Below are 13,014 nucleotides of genomic sequence, written 5' to 3'. Positions count from 1 at the left end.
TTAAAATTTGGCTTCTCGCCTTTGGTATTTGGCTCTGTTTGTAAATTTTATTTTTAATAAAGGGAAGGAATTCATTTACTACCAATTAAGTTTATTACCAATTAAGTTTACCACCAATTCTTATCTGTTGATATTCGTCAATATGATAGTTATAATTTATTGGATGACACTTTTAATTAGTTATTAATTCTCAATAAATTATAACTGTTGTATTAGCAAAAATCAACAGTTACGATTTGACGATAAGAAATGGTAAACTTAATTGGTGGTAATTTTATCCCGCCCTTTTAATAAAAATTATTTTGATTAAAATCTCATTACAACTGTTTTTTATATTCTTATCACCAGTCATGTGGCACTTCACAAAAAAAATTAGAAACTGAATGATGAAAGAAAATTTGAATGTATAGTTAGAAACATTTGCAAAGCTTGAGGAAAAAGATGATATAAAGGGTAGAATAGGTAAATTTATCAAATTTTTAATAATGTTAAGTAAGGACTTGGATTAAATATCACAAGGGTGTAAGTGATTAAAAGAAAAGTATAGGTGGTTAAGTGATTCAAAAGAAAACCATTCGGGTTTTTTTAAACAGAAAAATATTTCTGCAGATAAGTTATCTGCATTTATTTTTAAAATGACGTCATTTTAGGATTGAAAAATTAAATAATTATAATTATAAAGACTATAATAACCCTGAAATAAATTAAAATTACAAAAATACCATGATTTCTGTCCAAAATGACGTTACATTAGGCTTACTGCAGATAACTTATCTGCAGTAACTGCAAAAAAAGTGAACCCTTTTTTAAAACTTTTTTTCTTTTTTTAAAAGCTAAAGTCATATTGCATTTGGATATAACACATGAAAAACACTTTTGACTAAATACATTATTTGGATGTTAAAGTTAAAATCAAACATTTTTTATGTATAAAATTACTAAAAAAATATATATGAAAACAAATCACATGAGCGAATTAACCTATAATACCCTAAGGATCAATATTAGAAGTGTAAAATGTGTTAAAACCCGCGGGTCAGCCCGTAAAACATTATATTTGGCCCTAACCCGTTAGGGCATTTTTGTGGTAGAGCCTTTTTTAGCGCTAACCCTCAAAGCCCTATAATTTAGCGGGATGGGTTTGGGCTAGCCCGCGGGCCAAATTTTTTCTTTCATCAAAATTTTCTTAATTTTAAAAACTAAAAATTATATAAAATTAAATATTTATAAATATAAGTGAAAATTATTGTGAATTTGATGGAGAATATAAGAGAAAGTGAAATATGAAAGGAAGGAAAATGAAGTGTAAGAAAAAAAGAATAAAATAATAAAATAAGAATAAGTGTGAGCAAAGAGTCTTATATAAAGACATATCTTAGATGCATTTTTAAAAATGGAAGTCATGAAAAAACATAGAGTCACATGTTATGAACCATATGAAAGGTCATCCATAATATTTTATGGTACCCCTTTGGATATATTCTACAATTCAACACACCATTAGTGTGATGATTATAGAATATATCAAAGGTCATGAAAATCAAAGAGTCACGTGTTATGAACTATGTGAAAGATCATCCATAATATTTTATGGTACCCCTTTGGATATATTCTACAATTCAACACACCATTAGTGTGATGATTATAAAATATATCAAAGGTAATGAAAATCAAAGAGTCACGTGTTATGAACCATGTAAAGTTCATCCATAATATTTTACAACAAAACTGAATTTTTTAGTAGAGATATGTTTTGACACAGATTTTCATCTGCGCATTAATAAAAATAAAATTTTCACTTGACATTTAAGCATGTTATACATCCAAATTTGTATTAAAACATATTGTATACAAGCACTTTAATAATTGTGTGGATAATAACAACTAAAAAGTTTTTTGTAACGATAGTAGTTAAAGAAAATCAATGATTTTACTTTCAAATATATAGCATACTAAGATAAATTATTCAATAATGGTATTAAGATAATTTTTGCATCATTACTTTTAATTTTTCATTATAATTGTTGTATTCTGTTATGACTCCAGGTGAGAAAATCTTTATTTGATGGCTTCATTTAATAATGAATTTAGTAAAAGTAGTAACTAAATTTTCACTTATATTAAAATTTTGTTTACATTTTGGCTTGTATATTTACGTACAAATATTATTTTATTAAAAAATTATATTATAAAAAATTTATAATTTGTATAAAATATGTTAAGAAAGTGTTAAAATTTTATTTGTTAAAATATTTTTAAATATATTGAATATGATAAAAAAATTATGAAATTATAATTTTGGATGGCCTATGGGCTGGCCCTGGCCAATAAGGCTTTTTGCCCGTGCAGGCTTTGATTATTGAGGTTCATTTGGCCCTACCCACACGAGCTAGGGTAAAATGGGACAGGCTGACCCATTTTGACAACTTTAATCAATATTGCAAATAACAAATTTAATATAAAAATTTTCTATTACTACCTAAAGATCAGAATCACACTATCAAAGTTCATATAAAATTTACCTATTTCTAGGGATTAAGATTCATATAAAGCTAACATTTAACTCTCTAGGATTACCTGAACTTCGTGTTTAAATGACTTCCTTGGATGAAGAGCAATTAGTGAGGGGAAGCGAAATTGGTAGCCAAAGAAAATAATAACAATAGAAAATAAAAAAATTGGAAATAAGACGAAAGAGGAGAAGAGGAGAGGAAATGAAGAGGTGCTAAGGATGGGAAATGATTTGGTTTGTTGAGGTTAAGCCCTCATTTATAGCTGAAGTTTACCTTCTCAAGTTGGACTCATGATATGGGCTTTATATAATTTGTTTTCTTTTCTTCCTGAAATTATTTATTTTCTTTTCTTCTTAGGAATATTTGTTTCCTTTTCTTCTTACGATTGTTTCCTTTTATTTCTCTTATGGGCTCATGATATTATATCCTCTTGTTTATATTATTTATAGGACATGGCTGACTCATACTTATTAACTAAGATATTTTTAAATCAATATTAAGATACACATATTAAAATCATTTTTATTTTTATTATTACTATTTATTTTATTTTATTAATTTTATTATTATTATCTTTTATTATTATTATTATTACTATTTTTTCTGGCCTATTACAGTAAAAATTATTGATAATTTTTAAAAATATTCACTTTGCTTTTCAAACATAAGAATTATTATGAGAGAGACTAAATTATTAAAGGAGAAGGATATTGTAACAACTAATTAGTATTACTACCAATGTTACTACCAATCAATTTCACCGTTAGATCGATTATGTGGATCCAACGATTATATTTATTTTCATCTTTATATGGTTATGATTCTCCATATTTAAAACTTTATATTTATTTTCACCTTTGTATGGTTATGATTTTTCCTATTTAATGCTTTCACATTAAATACGGAAAATCAAAACCATACCAATATGGAAATAAATATAATCGTTGGATCAACATAATTGATCTAACGGTGAAATTGATTGGTAGTAACACTAATTGGTTGTTACAATATCCCACCTTAATATAATTTAGTCTCTCTCATAATAATTCTTATGTTTGAAAAGCAAAGTGAATATTTTTAAAAATTATCAGTAATTTTTACTGTAATAGGCCAGAAAAAATAGTAATAATAATAATAAAATTAATAAAATAAAATAAATAGTAATAATAAAAATAAAAATAGTATCCAATATGTGTATCTTAATATTGATTCAAAAATATCTTAGTTAATAAGTATGAGTCAGACATGAGTCAGCAATATTCTATAAATAATATAAACAAGAGGATATAATATCATGAGCCCATAAGATAAATAAAAGGAAAAAATCGTAAGAAGAAAAGGAAACAAATATTCCTAAGAAGAAAAGAAAATAAATAATTTCAGGAAGAAAATGAAACAAATTTTATAAAGCCCATATCATGAGCCCAACCTGAGAAGGAAATCTTCAGCTATAAACGAGGGCTTAACCTCAACAAACCAAATCATTTCCCATCCTTAGCACCTCTTCATTTCCTCTCCTCTTCTCCTCTTTCGTCTTATTTCCAAATTTTTTATTTTCTATTATTATTTTCTTAGGCTACCAATTTCGCTCCCCTCACTAATCACTCTTCATCCAAGGAAGTCATTAAACACGAAGTTCAGGTGATCTTAATCCCTAGAGAGTCAAATGTTAGCTTTATATGAATCTTGATAGCATAATTTTAATCCCTAGAAATAGGTAAAATTTATATGAACTTTGATAGTGTGATTATGATCTTTAACTTGACGAGATAAGCTCCAATATTTCCTCTTATGTAATGGAAAATTCAAAACTACGTAATTTTTTAAAAATCGTGTTGATTAATTTTACTTTTGAAAATACTTTGAAAGAATTTTGTTTCTTCGAAATTTATATAATTGAATTTGGGAATTTCACATCATCATGATGTTGCAGCCAAGATAACCTAAATAAAATTACAGAATTAATAAGTTGTTCCTGCTCAATTAATTCTTGAAAACAAAACTAGTTTTTCAACATTATTTTTTGTTTTTTTTTCTGAAGAAAAGAGAAAGACAATGATTAATTTTCAAAGAAAATTTCAAATCACTAAGCTGTCATAACTAAATTAACTCTAAATAAAAAATATGAGATTAATGAGTCGTCTCAGTTAAATTAATTTCTTTTAAATTAATGTAAAACACATACCAAATTATAAGCAGCTGCCTAGTTCATCAATGTAGAAAATTAAACAAATAAAGAAAAGATTAAAAGCATAAATTCATAAAATAAAATAATTATTAACTAAAAAGAGAAGATAAGTAAATTTACCTCAAAAGAGACAAAATTTGATGTACGGAGTCAGATAGTTGAAAGTCACCCCAACTCTCCTAAAAAACTATATTATAACATAAGCTTATTATTAAACTCAAGTATTTTTTTTCAACTTTTGAATGAATATTAGATGTCAAAACACATAATGAGGAACTTATATAGAAGGGAAAGGAGGGGGATGAGACAAAACATCTCCATTAGGGGACTTAAAAGAGAGGTGTAAATAGGAGACAAAACTTCTACCACACTCGCATGAAAGTGATTGACTCCAATTAATATTTTATCTTTCTTTTCTTTATAACGGGATCTATTCATTTTTATATGAGTATGGGCCTAGGAGTGTAAATAGGTCAGCCGACCTAACAGGGACCTATTATACATAATCAAATAAAAACACAAGCCTAAAAAAAATTTAAAAAGGGCCTATAAGCCTATTGGATGACCTATATCATATTATTTATTTTAAATAAAATAAATAAATTATTATTTTAATAATTTTGAATAATTAAGTGGTATTATTTTATTTATTTTTTGAAATTATTGAATGCCTAATAGGCTTAAACAAGCTAACAGATTTAGGCCAATTGTTTTATTATTTTTTTTGAGTTTCTTCAAGTTATCCCCAACCGTAGGCTTTTGTTTTTTAAATATAGGTCAAACCATATTATAATTTGGGCATACACAAATTAACAGACTAGGTCAGGCCTAAATATTTTTCACAGGCCTAGCCTATTTAAGCCAAAACTTAGCTCGGCCCATTCTATTTACACCCCTAACTATACGACAGAGAAATTTGTTTTGCAGAGAAGGTAAAAAAAAATTTCCTTTTTTTTTGGATTTTTTAGTAAAATAAAACACATACAACAAAAAAAAATCCTATTTTTTTAACATGTGAACTAAATAAGTAAGAAAAATGAAGAACATAAATATAAGAAAGATAATTACTATAAAAAATAAATAAAAAAGGATTCTTTTTTCTGCTGTCAATATAGATAAGTTATCTACATTGAGCTCAAAATGACTTTATTTTGGAGCGGAAATCAATGTATTCTTGTAATTATAATTTATTTCAGGGTTATAATAGTCTTTCTCATTATAATTTTTTTAATTTTTTAACTCAAAATGACGTCATTTTGAGAGTGAATGTAGATAATTTAACTATAAACTTTCTGTATGATATGCATTTTTTAAAGGAGTCTTTATGTCACGTTACAGAGGACCTCGTTTCGAAAAAATACGTCGTTTGGGGGCTCTACCAGGACTAACTAGTTAAAGACCTACAGTGGGAAGCGAACTTAGAAACCAATCGCGCTCCGGTAAAAAATCTCAATATCGTATTCGTTTAAAAGAAAAACAAAAATTATGTTTTCATTATGGTCTTACAGAACGACAATTGCTTAAATACGTTCGTATAGCCGGAAAAGCTAAAGGGTCAACCAATAGGGTTTTACTACAATTACTTGAAATGCGCTTGGATCACATACTTTTTCGATTGGGTATGGCTTCGACTATTCCCCAAGTCCGTCAATTAGTTAACCACGGACATGTTTTAGTCAATGGTCGTATAGTAGATATACCAAGTTATCGTTGCAAATCTCGAGATATTATTACAGCAAGGGATGAACAAAAATCATTAACTCTGATTCAAAATTATCTCGATTCAACCCCTCGTGAGGAATTGCCAAATCATTTGACTCTTCACCCATTCCAATATAAGGGATTAGTCAATCAAATAATAGATGGTAAATGGGTTGGTTTGCAAATACCATTCCTATATCATAGACATGGATATAGGAATATTTTCGTTCCTTGCCTACCCTTTCTTCCACATGAAAGAAAGTTTGAATAGCAGTATCCGTTGTTACTTGAAACATTGGGTCAGTAACATCGATGAATTTGATAAAGGTGCGGAAAGAGAGGGATTCGAACCCTCGGTAAACAAAAAGCCTACATAGCAGTTCCAATGCTACGCCTTGAGCCACTCGGCCATCTCTCCCACATAATGATTATGCTGCATAAACCGAGTGAATAATGAGTCATTCATATTCCCGGGTAGGCGCATACAATCAATTCCAACTAAAAAAGAAAAAAGTTTTTCCTTTTTATCAAATTATAAAAGAACCCCCTCTTCGGGGCCTTAAAATAAACAAATTTGATTAATGTGTGTGTTTTTACGTTACTGTATTGTACAATTCCTTTGTTTGTGGGATTATTTTCTCACGCGAGAAATAATTAAAAAATTCATAGAATAGATTGCTACCCATGCCTAAATCTCAGATAAATGGAAATTTTATTGATAAGACCTATTCCATTGTAGCCAATATCTTATTACAAATAATTCCGACAACCTAGTTAAGCATCGATAACAAAATAAAACCCAAAAACAGAGCTGCAGCCCCTCCAACAACTATTGCCGCCAACTTTTCGGTGGTGTTGTTTCTGCTTGCTCCTGTATTCATTAATTTCGTATATAATTAATAAGTAATTAACTATGCATAATAAAGGCAACAAAAATAATTTTTACATAATATTTTTCTGCAATTATAATTTACAATATCTAAGTAAGAATTCACATGTCTAGTGGACTAGATAAAGTAATACGAAGCAACCCAAAACTTACATTTTATTTTTTTCAATGAAAATTTTGTAAATATTGTATGATTGGGGAATTAAAAAGTCTTTGGAAGAAGTCACCTTTGTATTTGTGTTTTTATTTTATTTTATTTTTCTTTACATATATATAGATATTTTGTTCATAAATTAGACTTTGCAATTTAATAATTACCTGGAACAGAGTTTCGAGGAACGCCATCTAATTCTGGCTGGTATGTATAGCTTACAAAACACTCGTCGAAATATATTTGTGCTGAAAGTGAACTAGCGCATTCTTCCATAACAACTTGCACTGCATTGCTAACGCATTTACTACATTCACAAGCTTCTGAATCACCAGCACACTGTGCCATCAATTTCACTGATTTATAATTCATGCTATAATACCCATCACTGTTCCGAATTTCACTTTCCAGAGCAACAAATGCCTCGTCCATTAACTCTCTAAACTTGTCATCATAAGCCACAGAGGGTTCCCCACAGACCTTGTGAAGCATATTGCTACTTTTAGATTGATAATCACTTCTTTCTGTAAGCTTCTGATCAGTGTAATATTGAATGTAGCAACCGTGAAGTTGTACCCGTGCTGATGTGGAGTCACTACACAAAGTGTTTGACATATGAGGAAGAAGATTTACACAGGTGAAACAATCTTCTTTGCTGATATCATCCCTACATTGAAAAAGGCCAGAGATGGCTGTGTCATCATTGACAAGTTCCATGGTTTTGAAGAACTTGTGATGGGAGGATTGTGAAATGAGTTGTTGGAATAGGGAATAGAGTGTTTGAGAATAAGATTGAGATAGTTGATGGTTGAAGGTTTGGGTTGCACAGGTTTTGTAGACTAATGTGCTATAATCGGAAATTGGTTTGGAAGAAGGTAGGAAGAGCAAGAAAGTGAGGCAGCTGAAGAGGATGGTGGAATGATGGGAAATATCCATTTGGGAGATGGTTTTCCCTTCAGCGGTAGCATTTAATTTCGTTGTTTTGAGACATTGGTTTGGAGAAAACCACATTGGCATTTTATATATTGGTTGCTTTGTTAGCTATTAACTTTAGAAATGGGGAATTTGGGGAGTTGGGTTTTTGGTCTGCTTTTTCATTCCTAATCCTATCTGCCGAATGAAACAAGCAACACGTCAAAGTATGATAAAAGAAAGAAAGCAAGAAAGCTATTCTATCTGTGGCATGCTGATGTCAGGTTAATAATTTAGTCAAACATATTAATCTTTTTCTAATTTAATGTTTAATTGGGGTGGTAGTTCATGTCATTAATTTAGTTTACATGAAAGGTCATGAGTCTTTGCATTGTTTTATTTTTTAACTATTAAGTAAGAGAAAGATTATACTTCCAATTTTTTTTTTACAACCTTTTACAACCATATCTTAATACCGTTGATTTTCGTCAATCAACGGTTATGATTTTCGCAAATTAAACTCATTAATTAATTATTAATTCACAATAAATGATAACCGTTATTGGCAGAAATCAACAGTATTAAAATATAATTGTAAGAGGTTATAAAAAAAAAGTTGTAAATATAACCTTTCTCGTTAAGTAATTATTGAGTATTCCTGATAACTTTTGAATGAGAAATTTTTTGCCAACTAACATTCTTATTTCATTAATTTTATCTTTGTTGCTTGAGTTAGGTAAAAAATATAATAATAAACATAACAATAATCATGTCAAAAATAAGGTGTGTGTGTGTGTATCCAGTCAAAATGAAAGAATAACGTTAAATTGCTCAACTCAAATAAAACACCCATTAGCATATGAGTTGGTATGCTATAAATGATCTTGTTTACAAACTTTTAGCACCATATCTTAATAGTTGATTAACGATTATTATTTTTGCAAATCAAATTTATTAATTAATATTTAATTTGCATTGAATGATAACCGTTGATTGACGAAAATCAACGGTTAAGATATGGTTGTAAAATGTTATAAACAAAAAATAAGTTGTAAGTATAACATTTTTCGTATATTATAATCTCTTTAATTAATATTATTTATAATTAGGGAATTTCCTTCATCGTCAACTTGTTTCTCTGTAATAAAAAAAGTAACGTATTTTCAACCAAAAAATATACATAACATGTTATATGAAAAAGCTTGACTGGTTATCATTTTTTATGAAAAGCGTTTGTATTATATAACTTGTAAAGATGTTTCCATGGTTAGTTTTTCCCAACCCATATTTCCTACCTTTATTTTACAGAGGATACAAAAACTTGGTCTAGAAGTAAAATTATTCAACAAACCCATGTTTCCGAAGTTATTTTTCAATCACAAAAGACAACAAAAACAAAAAACGAGAGGGTCTAAAACCAATTTGTTTTTTTTAAACAACCACCTCTCCTCATCCCAACTTTTATGCTCGAATCCTAACATGTGGCCACGAGGCATAACCCATAAATAAAAGGTGCCATCCTTAGCTTTCCAATATAATGAATCAAAGGTGTTATTGTTCACCACAGAAAGAAACCCCCCTTTTTTTTTCATTTGGCGTTTTAGGGTGCGGTGGGCGAGCCACCAACACCGGCTAGCTCCCCATCCATTCCATCGTCATTTTCCATAATAATTTCAAATTTTTTTCTCCCATTATCAATATTCAAAAACAAAACGCATTATAACATTAACAATAATGTCTATGCTTGCACCCCCATTCCAGCTTCTAGAAGTCAATATCATATCCGCACAGGATCTTTCCCCCGTTGGCAAGTCCATCAAAGCCTATGCGGTCGCATGGTTGAACCCAGAACGCAAATTAACAACACAAATAGACCCAGATGGCCACAACAACCCAACATGGAACGAGAAGTTCGTGTTCCGCGTCGACGACGAGTTCCTCCAAGCCGAAGACTCATGCATCATGATCGAGATCTACGCTTCCGCATGGCTCCGAGATGTTCTGATCGGCACCGTCGGCGTCCTCGTCAGCAACCTCTTACCACCGTCGGCGAGATCGAACAACCGGAAATCATCGAAGGTGAAGTTCATCGCATTACAGGTTCGTCGACCCTCTGGTCGTCCACAAGGGATTCTCAACATTGGTGTTAACCTCGTCGACGCCACAATGAGAAGCATGCCTATGTATTCAGAACTCAGCACTTCCGCCGTTGGATATTGGGATATAATGGACCCAAAGAAACCAAGACCAAACAACCAAACGCCACAACAACAATATCACGAAAACCAAACCGTTACGAATCATGATTATTCCAATAAGCTCTTCACGCTCCAACGGTCTCAGAGCGAGAAAAACGATTCAACAATCAATGATTACACCTATCACCCCACAAAACAAAACGGTTACGGTGGTTACGGCGGTTATGGTTACGGTTACGGTGGTGGTGGGGGTGGTGATGACCAAGGGGCTTCTGATATTGGTGTTCCGATAACGAAGAAAGGTGGGATTGTTAACGCGAACGGCTCGCTCTGCTCTGACGTCGGGCCGTCTCCGTCGGTGGTGGCGGCGGCGATAGCGAAGGGGTTGTATCCGATGCCTTTGCCGGCGCCGCGGAAGGTTGGGAACTCGGTGCTTGAGGATTGGTCGGAGAAGGATAGTGGTGAGGAGGGGCTGAAGACGAAGATTGAACGGTGGAGATCGACGGAGCAGTTGCCGCCGGTTTATGATCACTTAGGGCAGAATCAGAAGAAGGTGAAGCAAACGCCGAAGGTTGTTAAAGGTCAGAAGCAAAGAAAGGGTGGTGGTGGTGGTGGACGTGGCAATGGGTTGTTTTCGTGTTTTGGAACGGCGTTAGGGTGTGAGTTTTCGATCACGTGCGGTGCGGGTGATCATAAGAAGAGGTATGGTGCAAAGCCTCATAATACTAATGCATCTGAGCTTACCTATGATGAATCCTATCTTTGAGAAATTAAGGAACAGGAAATTAACATGCATGTCTATCAACTTTTTCTATGTATGTATATGGTTGCATGCATGTATGGACATGTATGGAGCCTTTTGTACATGTCAAGTGAAAGTGATGATGATTTTAATATTGGAATGGACCTTTTGTGTCTCAAGTATTGAGGAACAGGAAATTTTAACATGCATGTCTGTCTATCAACTTTTCTATGTATGTATATGGTTGCATGTATGGACCCTTTTGTGTCAAGTGAAAGTGATTATTTTAATATTGGAATGGACCTTCTTAGTTTGGATTTAGGAGTAGAAGGAGTGCTCCATTGGAGGATTTCTCAGGATGCTACGAGTCTTGTCATGCCTCCCGTCTCCTCCGCTTCCTTTTTTTTTTTTTTATTTGATTCTTTTAATTTCAGGCTTCCTATCTTCTTCTTTTTCTTTTTTTTATCTGATATGAAGACAAGACAATGTATATTATTGATATTGAATAATGATTTAATGAAAACTAGTAGTTGTTTTATTTCTTCCTTTGTTTTTTTCATTACTCTTTTGTTGTTGAAGCGAAATTAATTTTTTCACTTTACTTTACCTTTGTTCTTGTATGTCACCTGCAGTCATGATGAATATTGGGCAATTTTCCATTTGCAGTCATTACACAAAGAATAGAGTTCTATATATGTACCCCTTAATTAGTACATCGATCCCCAAAATGTATATATTTCAAAAATATATATTTTTTAAAAAGAGAGAATGAAACATAATAATAACAAGCGTCGGGGTGTTAATGGGCCGAGCCGAGCTTTGGTCTTAAAAAGTTAAGTCTGTGTTTAAATCTGTCAGCCTGACAAGCCTATTACTTGTTATGAATATAATTACCGGTCTGTGGCCGGACTTATTTACAAAAAATAAAAGTCTGATTTAGCCTGTTTAAAAAAAATAAGACAAAAAAAAAATTATACAAATAAAATATACAATCAACAGCATTAGTAATTCTATAGATATTCATAAATTTAATATACATCTAAATAGCATAATATAGAAAAAATTCATTCAAAAAAATTGTTTAACCAATAAAATGAGATAAAATGAATTGAGGAGAAAAAGAGGTTACTAAAAGTAGTATAAAAAATATAAAATAAAAATAAAAATTAATATATTAGGCCTGTCTGGGAGGTTCTAAGGTCGAGCTTTTGAATTGGAGCATGAGACTTTTTTTATTAAACGAGCTTTTATACAAGTTCAAGTATGATTCTAATAACCAATTTTAAATATATAAGCTCAAACCTTCACGAGTCGACCGAAAGACACTGATTCATTTACCACCCTACGTATAAGCGAGATGTACTGCAATGAATTAGGTACACCCTGCTGTTTTTGTTTATAAATAAATAAACAAGAAGTTAGAATTCAAGCCGATGTTGAAAACTGAATGAGTGATTGAACCAACGACGCCTTCGAGTCATGATTCAATTAATTCAAACGATTAAATTTGTAGTTGAACCGTAATTGACTTGAATATTGTTCAAACCAATATAATCGGTTTATGAGCGTAACATCTTTTATACCCTAGCATATTACTTCTTAAATCTTATTTTAAATAAAAGAATGAGAATTATAATGAGATTATAATGTAGCGAATAAAAACTAAGATATGTGATAAAATATTTTTAAAATTTAATTATACTGAATTTAAGTTTACTAT

General features: G+C 31.1%; 2 protein-coding genes and 1 non-coding gene across 3 annotated transcripts; 1 reads left to right on the top strand and 2 right to left on the bottom strand.

Moving 5' to 3' along the window:
- Positions 1-6,732: 6,732 nt before the first annotated feature.
- TRNAS-GGA (transfer RNA serine (anticodon GGA)) lies at positions 6,733-6,820 on the bottom strand. Its single transcript has one exon. It is a non-coding gene; the product is annotated as a tRNA-Ser (tRNA).
- A 352-nt stretch (positions 6,821-7,172) lies between these two features.
- LOC133313924 (plasmodesmata-located protein 2-like) lies at positions 7,173-8,378 on the bottom strand. Its single transcript, XM_061515341.1, has 2 exons — positions 7,610-8,378; positions 7,173-7,273 (listed from the first exon to the last, which is right to left on the bottom strand). Exons 1-2 carry the CDS (start codon positions 8,376-8,378, stop codon positions 7,173-7,175), a joined length of 870 nt encoding a protein of 289 aa, XP_061371325.1.
- A 1,586-nt stretch (positions 8,379-9,964) lies between these two features.
- LOC133313961 (uncharacterized) lies at positions 9,965-11,722 on the top strand. The gene has a single exon (XM_061515387.1). It carries the CDS (start codon positions 10,089-10,091, stop codon positions 11,316-11,318), a length of 1,230 nt encoding a protein of 409 aa, XP_061371371.1. The 5' UTR covers positions 9,965-10,088; the 3' UTR covers positions 11,319-11,722.
- Positions 11,723-13,014: the final 1,292 nt, after the last annotated feature.

Source organism: Gastrolobium bilobum, unplaced genomic scaffold (genome assembly GCF_033153095.1).
Source record: "Gastrolobium bilobum isolate Gb01-03AN ecotype WA unplaced genomic scaffold, APGP_CSIRO_Gbil_v1 utg436, whole genome shotgun sequence".
NCBI lineage: Eukaryota > Viridiplantae > Streptophyta > Magnoliopsida > Fabales > Fabaceae > Gastrolobium > Gastrolobium bilobum.
Note: the sequence above shows the minus strand (reverse complement) of the source record. Positions and strands in the feature narration are given on the sequence as shown.